Raw genomic sequence first — 17,790 nt, 5'->3', positions numbered from 1 at the left:
GATGAATTTTTTCAAGCTTGAGCTCAGAGACTTAAGAATCACAGGTGAAAGAGGCTTATCAAAACCCATTGTTCTGGCTACTTAGTTTTGTAAGTAAAAGTTAGGTATCCAAATCCTGGAAACATGGCTTACTATGCAGATGTCTGTATAGCAGTAATTTGTACCACAGAGACAGTTTAATGATTATCAAATAGACAGGATGATTATGCAAAGTACCTTATATTCCCAGAGGAAAATTTCCTTGAAAAGTAACCTACAGTCAGGGAGATGCTTGGTGAATAAGGAATTGGCACAGAGGGAAATGGGTGATGTTCAGACATCTGGTGAGTCAACTTTTTATTAATGTGCTATTGCCAGGGACACAGCACTGCCCATCGATCTGGGGTGCCACCTCCTCGTTTGTTTGGTTTGCTTCTAACACTGCTTTTTATGTTTGATAGGTTTTCTTGTTTCTGTTTTCATCCCAGCACAGAATACTTTTCTGTCAGCATACAGATTCTTCCTTGATGTCTTCACCCCCTCTTTGTTAATAGTCCTTTCGGCCCTTCTCTACTGACCACCATTCCTTTTCCAAAGCCTCACACAACTTTTAAATTTGTTCTTAGTATTGGATTTGTTATCTCCTACTCAATTTCTGCTCCTAAAAATCAACAACAAAAAAAGCATTGATGGCCTTTCTTCACTGTGTCAGAAAGATTATTTTGCTTTTATTCAGCTTTCGAGGCTGCAACATAGGTTTTGCCTTGGAGCTTTTCTCCTCACAGAGCCGTCTTGAGTTATCTTCTAGGCGAAGACACATGCGTATGCTGTGCTTGTGAGGGAGGCTCTGCAACTTTCACTCCAAGGATGATGCCTGTTAACGCTGGTCCTCTCAAGACATACAGAAGTTGCTCTCTGGGATCAGTCCCAGGAAGAGTGTTCTTTACTAAGCAAATGGATAGTTTTTCTCTTAGAGGTATACTGAGTTATGCAGCTGATTTGTCTTAAAATTAGCTGCTGGAAAGCTTAGAGCTAAATGTATATAACAACAATATTCCTGGCTTCATCTTTTAGATTCAGGTCTTTATATTCTCATTTCTTCGTTGCCTCTGTTTTACTTCTGGATTACTTGTATTTTCTAAGCAGCCTAAAATCTTTCTGGAACAAGGCCCAGAAAACAATTAATTATGCAGTCATGGCAAAACACAATGGGGCAGATCTGAGCAAGTTACACATTAGGTTAGTCTGATCATTAAAAAGGTCTTTATGACTGTCCGTCTCAAAACAAAAGTATATTATTGAGAAGAACATGATGTAGATGTTCTCAGATAAAATACTTAGGTCCTATCTTTACTTAAAAAAAAAAAAACAACAACAAAAACTGGTTAAGATTAATGTGTCTGTTATACCATAAGGACCAGAATGAAAAAGTATTAACATTGAGCACAGTTTATGGTCAGTGTCCACATTAATTCAGTTATTAAAAAATAAGAAAGGCCTTAAAGTGTCCCTGTGGAATAAATGGTACGTGGTAATTGCATAAAACACTGGCAGGCTGTGAGATACAGTGCTTTGCACGCAGAGGCACTATTCTTAGGACTGGGAAATGCTAAAGAATGAAATAATTTTATTTAGTGTTCTTCGTTGGTGAATAGAAACAGAAGTGACTTGGCCAAGCTGTGCTGGACAGGCCCCTCTCACAGGTCTCCACAGTCAAGGGTTCAGTGGGAAGGCAAACCCTCTTCTCATGTATGTGTTCTAAGAGTGCTTACGGAGCTACAGGGGAGGATTCGTTTAGCTGACAGCTTTGTTAAGACCTGCATTGTGTTAGGATGTCCTGGGAAACACCGGGAATACCAGCTTGTAAAGAATATAAGTACGTCTACATATGCTAAAGCAACAAAACCCAATGAGTTTCATCAGTAATATTTCCTGGAATTGAATTTTAGATTAACTCTTACTGCAAATATTAGGTACATGTGGGTTATAGATCAAGGAAGAGACACAGAAGAGCACAGTTTAGATGATTTTCATTTGTAGAAAACTAAGCATAGGGTCTAGAATCTTGTGTTGCTGGACTTTTCATAAGTGTGAAAGGCATGGTTCAAAATAAAATGATTTTCCCTTTTCCTTAATATATCCATTGACCATAAGATAAATTTATTAGTATGAGAACTTGGAAATAACTTGTCAGGTAGGTTTGTTTGTTTGTTTATATTGACCTTTTAAAAATTTATTTTGAGAGAGTGAGCCTGCATGTGAGCACGGGAGGGGCAGGAGGAGAGAGAATTTTTTTAATAGATTTTTTTTAAGCTTTATTTATTTTGAGGGAGGGGTGGGGGGAGAGAGAGAGAGAGAGAGAGAGAGAGAGAGAGAGAGAGAGAGAGAGAGAGAGAGAGAGAGAGAGAGAGAGAGAGAGAGAGAGAGAGAATGAGAATGAGAATGAGAATCCCAAGCAGGCCCCACACTGCCAGTGTGGAGCCGAATGCAGGGATTGAACTCATGAACTGTGAGATCATGACCTGAGCCAAAATCAAGAGTTGGACGCTTCATCGACTGAGCCACCCAAGTGCCCTTGAGAATCTTTTTGTTTGTTTTGAGAGAGAGAACGTGAACAGGGGAGGGGCAGAGAGACAGATGGAGTGAGAATCCCAAGCAGGCTCTGTGCTGTCTGCGCAGAGCCCAAAGAGGGGCTCAATCTGTGAGATCATGACCTGAGCTGAAACCAATGGTCAGATGCTTAATCAACTTGAGCCACCCAGGTGTTCCTGTCAGTTTTATTTTTTTCAGGTTTGTTTATTTATGAGGGGGTAGGAAGGGCAGAGATGGGGGACAGAGGATCCGAAGTGGGCTCTCTGCTGTCAGCACAGCTTGAACTCACGAACTGTGAGACCATAACCTGAGCCAAAGTTGGACGCTTAACTGATTGAGCCACCCAGGTGCCCCCCAACCCCATCTGTCAATTTTAAATGTTAATACTCTGATCATCGCTTCCACGACATAAAATCTTAGAAGTATTTGTACAGGGGCACAAGATTTATGTTAGAGATTTGATTACAGTATTATATAAATTAGTGAAAAAATGGGAAACCAAACTTTCTGCAGATCTTGAAAGTATCACCTTCAGCTGCAACAAAATAACAGATAAAGATGAAGGAATTTTGAATTTTTTCTTGAGAACTGCTCGGAGATGTGGTTATTTTATTCTCAACAGTGGAAACAAACATCGAAACTCTTAAGTTATAAAGTATTTTAAACAGGCATAAGATGGGTGTGTGCAGTGGACAACAGACCGGATGCTTTCAGATGCTTGTTCTCTTGGAGCATCTTTTTTTTTTTTTTTTTTTTTTTTTTGGTGGGTGATTCAATTAAACTACTTAATTATTAGGTTTTTTGAAAGAAATTTTATTGAGGTATAATTGACCTATAACTGTGGTTTCAGGGGCACAATGATTGGATATTTGTATATATTGCACAATGATCACCACAGTAAGTCAACAGCCTTTACCATAATTCTTTTTTTCCTTGTGATGAGAACTTTTAAGATCTCTCGGTGCAACTTTCAAATGTGCAATAGAGAATTAACAATAGTCATATCAAGGGGCTATCTTTGATGCCATTTTTTACACATTGATGATCACAGGTTTAAGCTTTTGCCAACATAAGAAATTTGTTTTGACTCAGGAAATCATACCAAGGCAGATGGAAGAGTGATAAGGCAGCACCTCCTCAAATGAAAGTTCTGTTGGGCTGTTTTTCTTAAGAGTCACTTACAAAGCACATCCTATACCTGCTGGAAGTAGAGTTATGTCCTTTAATTTTTCTTCTTTTTCTTTTCTTTCTTTTTTTTTGTTTTTTGTTTTTTGTTTTTTGTTTAAAGAGAGCACAAGTGGGGAGAGGGGCAGAGGGAGAGAAAGAATCTCAAGCAGGCTCCATGCTCAGTACAGATCCTGACGCAGGATTTTATCTCATGATTATGAGATCATGACCTGAGCCAAAATGGAGTCAGACTCTAAACTGAGCCACCAAGGACCCCCCTGCCCTCCATTTTAAAAGAATAAATATGGCTCAAGAGCTAGAGAAGCCCAGGTTTGAATGCTGGTTACAATACCAGTCAGTATATTACTGTGTGCATCTCTCTGGCTCAGTTTTCTCATCTTTAAAAGGCAAATGTTGGGGTACCTGGGTGGTTCAGTTGGTTAAGTGTTCGACTTCGGCTCAGGTTATGATCTTGCGGTTCATGAGTTTGATCCCTGCTTGGGGCTCTGTGCTGACAGCTCAGAGCCTGGAGCCTGCTTCAGATTCTGTATCTTCCCTCTCTCTCTGCCCCTACCCAACTCCTACTCTGTCTGTATGTCTCTCTCTCAAAAATAAACATTCAAAAATGTTTTTAGAAATGGGAATGTTGTTAGTTTATGTTAGTCGGATGGGTTGTGAGGTGTAGATGAGGTAATGCACCTTTCACAGAGGAAACACAAACTCTTGACACTCCCTGATCATACCTTCTTAAATCTGAAGTTTTGCAGGCTTTCTACACATCTCCCACCATGTTAAACACAAAGGTAGCACTCAGATGTTACATGAATGGCTTAACTGGAATCCCATCATTCTGAGTGGGAAACTTTGTGTATAACTTGATAATTATCAATTTTAAATGTTCAGACCCTTTGTCTCCAGCTAAATTTTACCTATAAGAGTTTATGTAACAGAGGTATACAAGGGCACAACTTTTTGTACAAAGATTTGATTGCACCATCACATGAATTAGTTGAAAATTAAGTACACACGAACGCATGCACCAAGATAAATCAGTAGTCGAGTCTAGCTGGAGGAATGCCCTACTAATAGGTGAGGGAGGGGCATCTGAATGACGTGGGAGGAGGAGATGCAAAGTGTATCTCTATGGTAAAAAAACAAACTAGAACACATTATTTGTAGGATGCTCCCATTTATTTACTATTTTCAGTTCATTAAATCTATTTCCTCCCCATGAAACGGGTCTGCCTGTCCTTACCTCGTTTTCCACGTCATCTTTTCCACTGGATTTAAGTCATTCTTCCAGAGAGCTTTGCTTGAAAGAATTGAACTTTTTGGGCATGGCACTTCATTGGGTATTGAGTTGATCGTAGAGGTAACAGTTATTTGGGTCAGTGTAAATTTTCCTGATTGATAACTTGAAGAAAAGTTTTTTACATTTTCTGATTTAATGACCTTTTATCTTTTTATCTTACCTAATATTTCCTTTTTCTCATTTCAGTTTAACTGGTAAATAGGCAAAGGTTTTCCTTTAAAGAACCAGTCTGGCCTTTTTGTTATTTCCAGACTGTTAACTGTTTACTAATTTATTATTATTTTTTAATAGTTTTATTTTTAAGTTTGAGAGAGAGCATGTGTGTACACATGTGCAAGTGGTGGATAGGGAAGGGGCAGAGAGAGGGAGAGAGAATGAATCCCAAGCAGGCTCTGGACTGTCAGCACAGAGCCCAAGTCAGGGCTTGAACTCACAAACCGTGAGATCATGACCTGAGCCAAGACCAAGCATTCGACACTTAACTGACTGAGCCACCCAGGCGCCCCTACTAATTTAGTGTTTAAAAAATCTTTGCTTCTTGGGGCACCTGGGTGGCTCAGTCAGTTAAGGGTCTGACTTCGGCTCAGGTCATGATCTCACAGTTTGTGACTTCAAGTCCCGCATCAGGTTCTGTGCTGACGGCTCGGAGCCTGCAACCTGCTTCAGAGTCTGTGTCTCCCTCTCTCTATCTGCCCCTCCCCTACTCTCTCTCTCTCTCCCTCTCTCTCTCTCTCTCTCTCTCTCTCTCTCTCTCTCAAAAACAAACATTAAAAAATTTTTTTTTAATAAAAAATAAAAATTTTTTGCTTTGGAGGAAGGAAACTATAAAGACTTCTAAAAAAAAAAAAATTCCTACCAAATAATGTGAGTAAACTGTCCTGTGGAACAGCATTCTGGTAAGTGCATATTGAGGGCCAAGTAGCATGGCTGATGCATCCATATGTGTTTCTGCTGTTGATCATCGTTATCTCCCCATAGACCCAAGGTACTGAGTGCTCCATTCTCGCTGCTTGCACTCTGGGCTTAATAGGGAGAAGATGGAGTTGATAATGCTACTGGTAATTTTTGTGTTGTGAGAGTGATGGTCATCTGGTGGACCAATATTACATAGCACAAAATCTGTATCCACTTACAGTAAAAATGAATAAGCCCAGTATTGCTGTTTTCTTTGACTAAGATTTTCAGAAACTGAACATTCTAAAGATTTTCCTAGTTCCTGGGATGCTTGAAAGCAAAACTTTGGCATGTTTGAGACTTTTTACCAATTTGGGAAGAGTTTTGTAAATTAGAAATTAGATGGAAGCTGTTTTATGGCTGTATGTGAACATATGGCAGTACTGAGGGACCAACTTGAGTACTGGACAATGGAATCTATAGTATACTACATAATAGGAATGGAAGACTTAAGACAGAATTCTGTGAAGTGTTTCTTACCAAGTAGTTAATGTGTACATTTCTTATTGCAATATATCTTCTAATATCTCTGTAAATCTTAGTTTAGCTGCATTTTTTTAAATGCGTATTAAATTTTACTTGGTTTATTAAGTTGTGTATCATCTTAAAATAATTTTTGGCATAGGGGCAGCTGGGTGGCTCAGCCAGATAAAAATGTTTGCTTCTTGATTTTGGCTCAGGTGAAGATCTCATGGTTCATGAGATCGAGCTCCACATTGAGCTGTTTTCCCTTACCAGGGATTCTCTGTCTCCCTCTCTCCTGCTTGTGCTCTCTCTCACTCTCTTCAAATAAATAAATAAATAATATTTCTTGGCATATGTAGGAAACCTGTACCTGCTTGTCAATTTTTCTGTAACCGAAAATTGCTCTTAAGTGTTAGAAAATAAAATATTTAAAAAAACATTTCTTGGACTGAATTTCTTAGAATTCTCCCTGGAAGCATGTTTTCTTAATGTTGTTAGAAAATAAGTATTAATGTGTGAACATGTGCACTGCTTCTGGCATCTTAGAACCTGTAGCTCACCATAACATCACTGAATTTTGGATTAGTCTATTTTTTTGGAACCCAGTCTACTGTGTCTCTTGAGTGTGTCCTTTAACCTTACAAGAATGACCATTTGAAGGGAGACAACTCAGGAAGGACATAGTTGGCTTGAAGGGGGAAGTTAAAATCCATTTTTGAAAAATCTTTCAGGAGGTAGCCTTCAAAATGTTTTCTGGGGCATCAGGGTGACTCATGCAGTTGAGCAACTGACTCTTGGTTTTGGCTCAGATCATGATCTCACGGTTTATAGGTTCAAGCCCTGTGTCAGGCTCTACACTGGTCGTGCAGAGCCTGCTTAGGATTGTCTCTCCCCTCTCTCTCTCCTCTCTCCCCTCTCCCCTCTGCACACTCTATCTCGAAACAAATCTTTAAGAAAAGATTTTCCAATTTGTCCATGTGTAAATGGCAAAGGAAGGGCAGAGATAAAAGGAATAAAGAATTATATGGGAGAGAATCTTAGGGCAGTTTACTATTAAAGTGATAAAGTTTTCTTCTAGTCCTGTACTCTGCTTGGGTGTGGTGCATACTGAATGGTAGTGGTAAGGTTTTACACTATTTTCCTATGTAATGACACTCAGGAGTTGTTCCCTTTGAGAATAGTGTGTGTTTACGAAGCAAAACCTACATGGATAAGGTGTAGAATAGGTGCCCTTGGATACAGTTGTTTGTTGATGTGTAGCCCAGAATTTCATTTACTTGTCAAGAACCTAAACTTTACAACATTTACGTATCTTTTAAATCTGTACACCAGTGACATTCTAAAGTTGAGGCAAATAGTGTAAAGTGACCTTTTAAATTGAGTGCTTTCAGGTTGGACAGGAGATCTTCTCAACTTTAGGTAAACTCTTGCCAACTTCCTAATATTTCTACTGTATGAGAATGCCCCATCCCTATGCCAATGATAATAGCCTGACTTGTACCCAATTCACATGTATGTCCTGTCTTTCCAACAGCAATCAGAAACGGAGACTGTTCACCTGTTTATCCCAGCCCTGTCTGTTGGCGCCATTATCGGCAAGCAGGGGCAGCACATCAAGCAGCTTTCTCGATTTGCAGGAGCTTCTATTAAGGTACCCTTTTGCCAGCTGTGGCTCTTAGTGCCTTAATGACAGTAAGTTACAGAAACACGAGTTGTCCTGCCACTTCATAATTGGAATTAAATATTGCAGTGTATGCTGGGGTTACACGTAGGGTGTGACACAAAACCGCAAACGATAGTAGCTTCAACATAGTAAGTCGAATTTTGTCTCCAGGAAAAACAGGAGTTGAGTAATCCAGGACTGATAATGGTGGTTTTGCCCCACCAAGTCCTCCACCTAGATTGCTTCCAGCTGATCATCCCTAGGCAGGGCCTTGGTCCCTCAAGCTCACAGATGACACTATTCACTGCTCTCCCAATCAGTCTGTGGTCCAGCCAGTTGGAGAAGACAACATTAAGACCCCTTCTCATAAAGGCTTCTTACTAGCTGCCAAAGGGAAATGCAGTCCATGTGTGTTTACCTAAATGTTTTATTGTTGCGGAAAGTGGGATAACAATTATCAGGGAACAACTAATGGTATCCACCAAATAGATAATTGTGTGCTCTGAAGAGTCTGTGTTTTGATATGCTGAGAAATAGTATAATATCAGACGTACAGGTCATTGTGTTTTAGGGAATGCACAAGTTGATAAAAGTTGGATACAGTGACAGTTTCCTTCATGAAAATTACCAATCTTTTGGGGTGTTTTTTGTTAATGTCTTATAAAAATTTTATTTAAAAGAATATAGTACACAACAAAGCTACACTCAGATGTTAATAGCGTGTTTATTTCCAGCTGTCCCAAAATGGGAAGAAACACATGTTCATCAACTGGCAAATGGATAAACTGTGGTGAAGCTATACAATAAATATTAAGAACAAACTATAGAAAAATAAGAACATGGTTGAATCTCATGACACGTGCTAAGGGAAAGGATCAGACTCAAAAGGCACATACTCTCCGATCCACTTTTATGAAAATATGGGAAAAGGCAGAAGTACTGGGATAAAGAAAGTCAGTGGTTGCTAGGAATTAGAGGTGGAAGAGAGGCTTGAATCCAAAGAGATAGCAGGAAGAATTGTGGAGAATGACGGAACTTTTTATTTTGATTGATGTGGTGATCTGCCTATGCATTTGTTACAAAAGAATGAATTTTACTGATGTAAATTAAATAGTGAATAAAAAAGGCAAAACACAGAAATAGTCCCCATGTGCCCTCCTGTAGCAAAAGATAACAAAATACATGAACAGGAAATGGGGCCAAAATAAACAGGTAAAGGAAAAGAGATGGTAAACAATCAAGCAGTGAACCAACTTTACTATCCTGCTAGTTTCCTGATTAAAAAGAAATCTTGGACACATGCAAAAAGAACGTAGTAGACTGGCTTGGGGGAAAACCTGCAATGAACATTTTATGAACAAGAATTGAGTATTTAGGTATTCACTTGTTTCTCTTTTGGGCTTCATGTCTGTTAAGTAACAGACATATATTTGGTATTGTTAATATAATTACTTGTGTTCACTTGTTGGACATGAAGATTGTTCCTAACTTACCCTGCACATAGTGCAGTGATGGACAAAATTTGCCAAATTGTTAAAAAAACAACCTTATTCTGTAAGTCAATAAAAATAGATCTGGTGAGCCAAAGGGCATGTGTTTTCAGGCTTCTCAGAGTAGGCCCAGGCCTCCATCACCAGTATTAACAAAAGAAATCTAGTCAGAAAGATAAAGAATGCTATCTTTTTTCCAGGGGTTTCTTGTGAATAATTCTAAGAACTTAGACTAAAAATTAGTAAGTGTCCCTCATAAAGTAGGAATAATATTAGCATGGCTCTAAGGTGACAGAGAGAGGGAGAAAGCACTGACTCCATTAAAAATAAAAACATTCTTGGGGCACCTGGGTGGCTCAGTTGATTAAGCACCCAACTCTAGATTTTGGCTCAGGTCATGACCTCACACTTGGTGAGTCTGAACCCATATCGGGCTCTGTGCTGACAGCATGGAGCCTGCTTGGGATTCTCTCTCTTTTCTCTCTGCCCCTTACCTGCTTGTGTGCATGCTCTAAAATTTTTAAGAATTGTATAAAAAAAAAAAAAACACTTTTTTTTTTGTAAATATGTGGAAAAGTGTCTAGTAGCTTGTATAAGTAACTGAAAGTGATCATATTGAGTGGTAGAATTTGAAGTAGTTTTTATCATATCCTTTGCTTCCTATTCTTACATAGTAATATATTTTATAAATAAGAATTTGCTTCTTGCACAGCATTATGTCTAGCAATTTTTTTTTTTTTATTTGAGAGATTGAGCAGGGGAGGGTATGGGATGGGGGAGAGAGAATCTTAAGCAGGCTCCAAATTCAGTGCAGAGCCTGATGGCAGAAATTGATCCCATGACCCTGGGATCATGACCTGAGCCAAAATCAAGAGTCACATGCTCAACTGACTGAGCCAACCAAGCACCCCTAGGAAATTTTTCTTCTTTTACAACAACTCCTACCAGCTGGGTCCCCAATCCTAGAACTCTGGAAGAATGCTCATTTCCTCTCCTTTCAACATTTCCCCCAGCTCAGGCTGTTTGTGTGATTTCATATATTCTGCAAAAATATTAAAGTCATTTACTTTGCTTCTGCCAAATTAATGTTAATTTCGTATGTTACTCTAATGAGCATATTCAGGGCGATTTACCAATTGTCTTAGATTTGTGAACATATCAACTTCTTGCAAATACTGAAAGCCTGGGGGTTCTGATGCATGTGGGCCAAAGACCACATTTTGAGCACCACTGTTTTAGTGTATAGGAAGGAACATGGGTAGTGGAGACAGATCCGGCTCTCTCCAGCTGTATTAGCTATGTGATTATGGATGGGCCACGTAACTGAACTTGTTCAGCCTTCACTTTGCCCTCTGTAGAGGCAGCACCTCATTACTATCTAGTGAGGATTAGCTGAGGTTAGGCGTGGACATTTATATCCAGGCTAGTCATGGTGTTAAGTGCATAGTTGACCACAGTAGCCATAACCAGTGAACCCAGATTAATCACTGCCGCTCTACAACTTTCTTCTACAAGACTTTAATTCTACATTTCAAGAAGTCCTACACAGATGTCAGGCTGGTTTGTGTAATGATATTACAGTGTCACCTGAAAGTGTCATTTCCCCTTGTTGTGTCTGTTACAGATTGCTCCAGCTGAAGCACCAGATGCTAAAGTGAGGATGGTGATTATCACCGGGCCACCAGAGGCTCAGTTCAAGGTACGTGCTCTACTGTGTGCACAGGTAACAAATGAATGGATTCGAAGAATGTTAATGCTTTCTTTTCAGGAACTCCATAACCTGGCTTCTCCCTTAAATATATCTAAAACTCAGTAGAAGGAATCTCCCAATGGAAATTTCTAAGACTTAGAACCCAAATTTAATTTTCAAAAATCAACCAGACTTTGTTTTAATTTTGAGAATTTTATAATGGTTGCTGGGTTTACTATCTCCCAAGGGAGAATGTGCTCAGTGCCTTGTTACTATATGAAGGTGAGACTTTTAAGACTGAAATTTACAAACCTGTGTGGTTAATATGCCTCAGAAAACTTACCCCAAATTTTTCATCTTGTTCTTGAAAGACCTTAACTTTGAATATAAATGCCCTCCTTTTCTTGTTACCCTTGGGTTAATTCTGAGCCCTTGTTCATAGTCTAACCACAAATCACTCTAATCCTTCCAGTTTTAGAAGTAAAAATCATAGGAACTCTTGTGGCATTTGTCCTGATGTGTGAACCATTGCTCATATTTATTCGAGTTTGGGGCTGTTGCAGCTGGAATGCCCCTCCCTGCATACTGAGAGTTGATGAAGAGCAGAGACCGGCCAGCTGGGCTGCTGGTTCAAATCCCAGCTCTGTTATTTGCCTTTGTATGACCTTGGGCAAGTTAACTTTGACTGGCTAGTTACTTAGCTATAAAAAAGGGATTAGAATACCCAAAAGGTTGAAACAAGATTGTAAAGTGTAGAGAATATATCCAGTGCTTAGACTATCACATAATATGAATATGCTGGTGGTAATGTTCAGCACTCAGGGTGAATCAGACTAAGACTCTGCCAAATTCTCAATACTTTGGAGTACATGATTTCTCCCATAAAACTTAGTACAAGTGTTGTAAAAGCAACTACTGAATTACAATGTAACTATTTTATCCCAAACCCATGTCTTCTTCTTAGCACCTAGTAGTAGCTGTGTAACAGGACAACTCTTCAAACTTAAGCCTTAGTTCCCTCACTTCTAACATGTGGCTAGTAACATTGTCTACCTCTCCCTAACTCCCCACTTTTAAATTGTCACTTTCTTTGACCTCTCCACTGTGGGACATTTTCCACAAAAAATCCAAAGCTTTTTTCACTTCCTTTACAGGAAGAACAGGAAACAAAAAGGAGGTGCTTTGAGATGTGGGTGCAGTTGGCTAGGCTCAAACTCAGGTGAAGACATTTCCTCCCTCACACCAGCCTTCTGGTCCAGGCAGTTCAAGTCCTAACTCACAAATGTTACAAACTGCTTCGTATCCTGAACCTACAGGATCAGTCACCTTTGGTTGGAAATCTTAAAAGATAAATGTAAACATCAGTTCTTGCATGTTTCTTCTTGGTGCTGAGCTGTTACTTCTTTATAAGTGGGACTACTGTCTTGTTATTCCTATGATTGTATGCTGGGAAATTCAGTCTGTTTCCTTCCATCCTTCAGTGCCCATGTGGTATAATCATCTTAAATGGAACAGTTAAGAAAAACTGTAATGCTTAAATATCATTTATGTGATCAATGATAATTACAAATGAATTATTTTAGACATCTAAGGAGTGGTAAACTTCCTAACCCATATTTTTTCTTAAGAATTCAAAAACTTTTGTTTTGAAATAGGCATATATATCCCTATGTCGTTCGACTATGTTAATACCTATTAGCTGTGGCCTGAGACTTTTGAGAATGAAGGAAATATAGGGTACCAAGATGAATTTTGTTTGTTCTGTAATACCCTGTAATGAGTTTATCATTTCTGCACAAGTGAAAATGTGTTGGGTACTTTTGTTTTGATTTGCCCTGGTAGCCTGTCAAGTTAAACCAACTCTGACTTCTTCATCCTTTGGTATATACTAGAGCAAATTAATGGTTGTACGTAATAGGAGTTTTGTGGTTTTTTTAAATGTTTATTTATTGATGTTTTGAGAGAGCCTGTGTGCACAAACGGGGGAGGGGCTGAGGGAGACTCCCAAGCAGTTCCACACTGCCAGCACAGCGCTTGACACGGGGCTTGATCTCATGAATTGTGAGATCATGACCTGAAGCGAAATCAAGAATTGGATGCTTAACCGACTGAGCCACCCACGCACCCCTATAGGAGAAGTTTCTTAGGTATAGTGTCTAGATATGCAGTAGGTATCAGGATGTGTTGACTATAAATATCTGAAGTGTGTGTTAACTTGATTTTGTAGCCTTATTACAAAAAGTAGAAGCCACATGGGTAAGATAAAGAAACGTGTTTAAATAAAAAAATACCTTTTCAGCAGGTATGAGCCTGCCACAGTTCACTCTGTATTTTCCCCATCTCTTATACTCAAGTAATATGCAGTTACTTTCTTCCCTCCAGTAGGAGAGTTTTTTACCTTTTAGTTGGCTAGTTTAGTAGGATAGGAGGGCAAATGGCCTTTTGCCCACAGAAATGATTTAATTTTACTTAGGCTGACTACTTTTTATTTTTTGATGTTTATTTGAGGGCGGGTGGGGGGGGGGCGGGGGAGAGGGGCAGAGAGAAAGGGAGACAGAATCTGAAGCAGGCTCCAGGCTCTGAGCTGTCAGCACAGAGCCCCATGTGGGGCTTAAAACTCTTGGACTGTGAGATCATGACCTGAGCTGAAGTCGGATGCTCAACTGACTGAGCCACCCAGGAGCCCCTAGGTAGGCTGACTACTAATTGCCTTTAACTCTTTTTGTTCAAAGAATAAACCATATTCTTTATTCATTCAGTTGCCACCTCTGTGGCGCGTGGTTGTTAATGTGAACCTTCCTAAGTTTGCCTCTTAGGCCATCTGCAACAGTCTATTAAATGCAGATGTGTCCCTGCAAAGGGGGCTATTCCAGTGGATATGAGCCGTCTTTAAAGTTAATAGACCTTTTTTCCTACATGAATGACACTGATAGGATATGTTCTCATCTGTAGGCTCAGGGAAGAATTTATGGAAAAATTAAAGAAGAAAACTTTGTTAGTCCTAAAGAAGAGGTGAAACTTGAAGCTCATATCAGAGTGCCATCCTTTGCTGCTGGCAGAGTTATTGGAAAAGGAGGCAAAACGGCAAGTACTTCAGCAAAACCTGTGCAGTGGTATGAAAGGGAAAGCGTTGAAAGGTACTTAGGAGTTCCAAGTCCCTGAATTTTGGCTAATTAATAAAAAGCAGGATCATCTGGGCCAAGGTTTGGAGAAGACTGCCTTTTGTCCTTCCTGAGTGTTGGTATCAGCTACTAGTGAAAAGTAACGCCCCTTGAGACCACTCTGTGTGAGAGGGCTAACGTAGTAGGGGCAGTTGGCAGTTTTCAGCTGATGGAACGTCAGCTATTTTTGCACGCTTTATGGAAAGAATTTTTTTTTTAATTTCATCTACCTTTACATATTACTATAACAAGCAAATGGTTTCCAGTTTCTCTTTAACACCTGTAACGTCTAAGTTGTTTTCAAAGCTGTTTACAATTTTGAAGTAATTGGGAGTATACAATTGGGAATCAGACTTTCAGGGTTTGAATCTGGTTCTGCCATTCACTTGTTTAACTGGTCAATTTCCTTGGCTAAGTCTTAGTTTAATCATCTCGAAATGGGCATAATACTGATAACCTGATAGAATTATTGGTGGATTAGAAGAAATTTGTAAAGCCACAGTTTAGTGTTTGGCACATAGTAAGTGCTCAGCAAATGGTAATTTTTTTTTTTTTAATAACCTTGATTTAATAAGATCTGTATTTATCTTTTCCAGGTGAATGAGCTCCAGAATTTGTCAAGTGCAGAAGTAGTTGTCCCTCGTGACCAGACACCTGATGAGAATGACCAAGTAGTTGTCAAGATAACTGGTCACTTCTATGCTTGCCAGGCAAGTGGGCTCTCATGTAATAAACAAGCTGTTTTGCTTCTTTGACAAACGGAAGCAGTCTTCCCCCTGGGTGTGCCCTCACCACATATAAATATTTAAAGTCATTTGGTGCTAAACATGCTAATCCCTTTTTAGCAGGTGATTTCAGAGACTCTACTAGCAAACTAAACTAGTACGGATCTTTAATCTACAAATCTGAAGTTGTTGAAACGGAAGGGTAAAATAAATTTTAGTAACTTTTGATCGGGTAGAAATTTCAAAGCTTTCTCCTTTCGCAGGTTGCCCAGAGAAAAATTCAGGAAATTTTGACTCAGGTAAAGCAGCATCAACAGCAGAAAGCTCTGCAAAGTGGACCACCTCAGTCAAGACGGAAATAAAGGCTCAGGAAACAGCCCACCACAGAGGCAGATGCCAAACCAAAGACAGATTGCTTAACCAACAGACGGGCGCTGAACCCCTAATATCCAGAATTACATGCACAAGTTTTTACCTAGCCAGTTGTTTCTGAGGACCAGGCAACTTTTGAACTCCTGTCTCTGTGAGAATGTATACTTTATGCTCTCTGAAATGTATGACACCCAGCTTTAAAAAAAATAAATGAAAAATTTAAAAAAATGGGGAGGGAGGGAAAGAGAGGAGCTCTGCACTTCCCTTTTGTTGTATTCTCAGTGTAACAAATATTCTAATTTTTCTTAATATACCCCCTGATGCCAGAAATTGGCTTAATGATGCATTCACTAAATTCATAAAATATAGACTGCTCCCAAATCCAATTTGTTAAAATTGGATCAGAATAGAGTTATTACGGGAACTTAAGTGTTAAGCTATTAGCATAGAAAAACCGTTCTCAGTTGTATTTGTACCTAACACTAACACGAATAACCTAAGGGAAGTGCTGAATGGTGTTGGCAGGGGTATTAAACGTGCATTTTTACTCAACTACCTCAGGTATTCAGTGATGCAATGGAAGCAAAATTGTTTTTGTTTTTGGAGAATTTTATATACTTTATAAAGATAAAAAGCCCAACAGTTTTTTAAAAAAAAAAAAACTTAAAATTTAATTAGCTGACAGGAAAATAACTGAGAAAAATTTTACTCCTGACTGGTGACTAGTAAAGCTGGAAAATTAATTTCAGGTTTTTTTGAGGCTTTTGACATCATTAGTTGGAAAATCCAATAAACGTTCAGTGATATGGAGCAGTGCCTATATTTGGAGAGCAGCAATACCATTTAATTTTTCGTTTATGGTAGGGAACGTTTTTGATGGTACTAACAGAGCAAAGTGGTTGCAGGAGGTTTTGGAACGGCTAGTTTAAATGGCTTCAGGAGACTCCGGTTATTTGTTTGGCTCTGTGATTAAATGCAGAAAAATGCTTTGTGCTTTAGACTATCACTACCTAAAGGAAGCGTGTCAGTCAAGAGATGCAGCCCGTGGACCATGAACTGACTGGCAAAAAGCAAGTTTCAGCTTGTCTTACGGGGTGCTTAGTTTGCCAACACATGTCAGACCAGTTGGTCTAAGGTTGGAGCAGGCCCCAAAAGGATTGCTTTGTGAAGACCAATGGGGCACTCAGATGGTGTGACAGTGTTTAAAGGCAATGCACAGGCTCCATCTCCGTGGGCCGGGCACTGTCATGAGCCTCGCTAAGCTATTTCGAGGATTTTTAAACAATGATAAATCAAGAAAAATGTAAGGCCACCTAAAATATTATGTACAATACAGCAGGATTTCTGTGTTCTCTGCAACCACTTATTTGAAAATAAGTCAGAAAGTGGAGGATACCAGAAATCTTTTTGAAATATAATTTGACTATGAGGACACATTTGACCTTTGATATTTGATACTGAACTCACGTGCCCATTCCTTAACTTGATGGCAAAACCCGGTATGTACAATTATGTGGGTGTGGGTGGTCTCCAAGGCCATTCTGCTCTCAGAATTGTGTTGCTTTTGTTCATTAAATGATCAGTCATTATATTACACTGATCTGAAGGGCATATATATTATAACCCTTTAGAAAATAATGGCCTCATTTCTATTTCAAGATGAATTTCTACGAACTAGGTAAGTTTTTCTGAAGATCACTGTTAACAATTAGACATTTTGAAAATGACTTGAAATGTTTTCCTAAATGTTTCCAGAAAACCAGTTTATTTTGTAGTTTTAGCCAAAAAGTGCCCTTTGTCACACGATTCATATAGCATTCATAATGTTTTCATACAATTAATTGCAAAAATTAAAATCAGACTGGCTTTCTGGTTGGATTTCAGGTGAGATGTGGTTAGGCCAGAGCTCTTCCTCAGTGTTTGATTTTTCCCATATTTGTTGTTGTGTGTGTGTGTGTGTGTGTACACACACACACACACAGATAGGTGCTGCATTTATATCTGCTGGTTTAAAATTTTGTCATATTTCACTTCTAGCCTTTTAGTGTGGCAAATCATGTTTTACTTTTAATTAAGCAATGGTAATGGAGTATCTAATTCTGTAATTGAGTTTTGTACTCACCGCACATGGATCATTCCTCATCTGTAATGTGCCCCAAATGCAGCTTCATTTTCCAGATACCTTGATGCAGAATAAAGTTTTTCATCATTAGGTGCAGC

At 39.1% G+C, this 17,790-nt stretch overlaps 1 protein-coding gene across 1 annotated transcript in view; it reads left to right on the top strand.

Annotated features, from left to right (window-relative positions):
* IGF2BP3 (insulin like growth factor 2 mRNA binding protein 3) overlaps positions 1-15,560 on the top strand; it is a 150,876-nt gene extending 135,316 nt beyond the window's left edge. Inside the window, exons 11-15 of the mRNA XM_047845092.1 lie at positions 8,004-8,120; positions 11,247-11,321; positions 14,265-14,396; positions 15,070-15,183; positions 15,462-15,560. Of these exons, the coding sequence (XP_047701048.1) occupies positions 8,004-8,120; positions 11,247-11,321; positions 14,265-14,396; positions 15,070-15,183; positions 15,462-15,560 (537 nt within the window). The remainder of the gene's footprint in view (positions 1-8,003; positions 8,121-11,246; positions 11,322-14,264; positions 14,397-15,069; positions 15,184-15,461) is intronic.
* Positions 15,561-17,790: the final 2,230 nt, after the last annotated feature.

The sequence above is a fragment of the Prionailurus viverrinus genome, chromosome A2 (assembly GCF_022837055.1).
Source record: "Prionailurus viverrinus isolate Anna chromosome A2, UM_Priviv_1.0, whole genome shotgun sequence".
NCBI classification, from domain to species: domain Eukaryota; kingdom Metazoa; phylum Chordata; class Mammalia; order Carnivora; family Felidae; genus Prionailurus; species Prionailurus viverrinus.
This window is presented reverse-complemented; position numbering and strand designations above follow the sequence as displayed.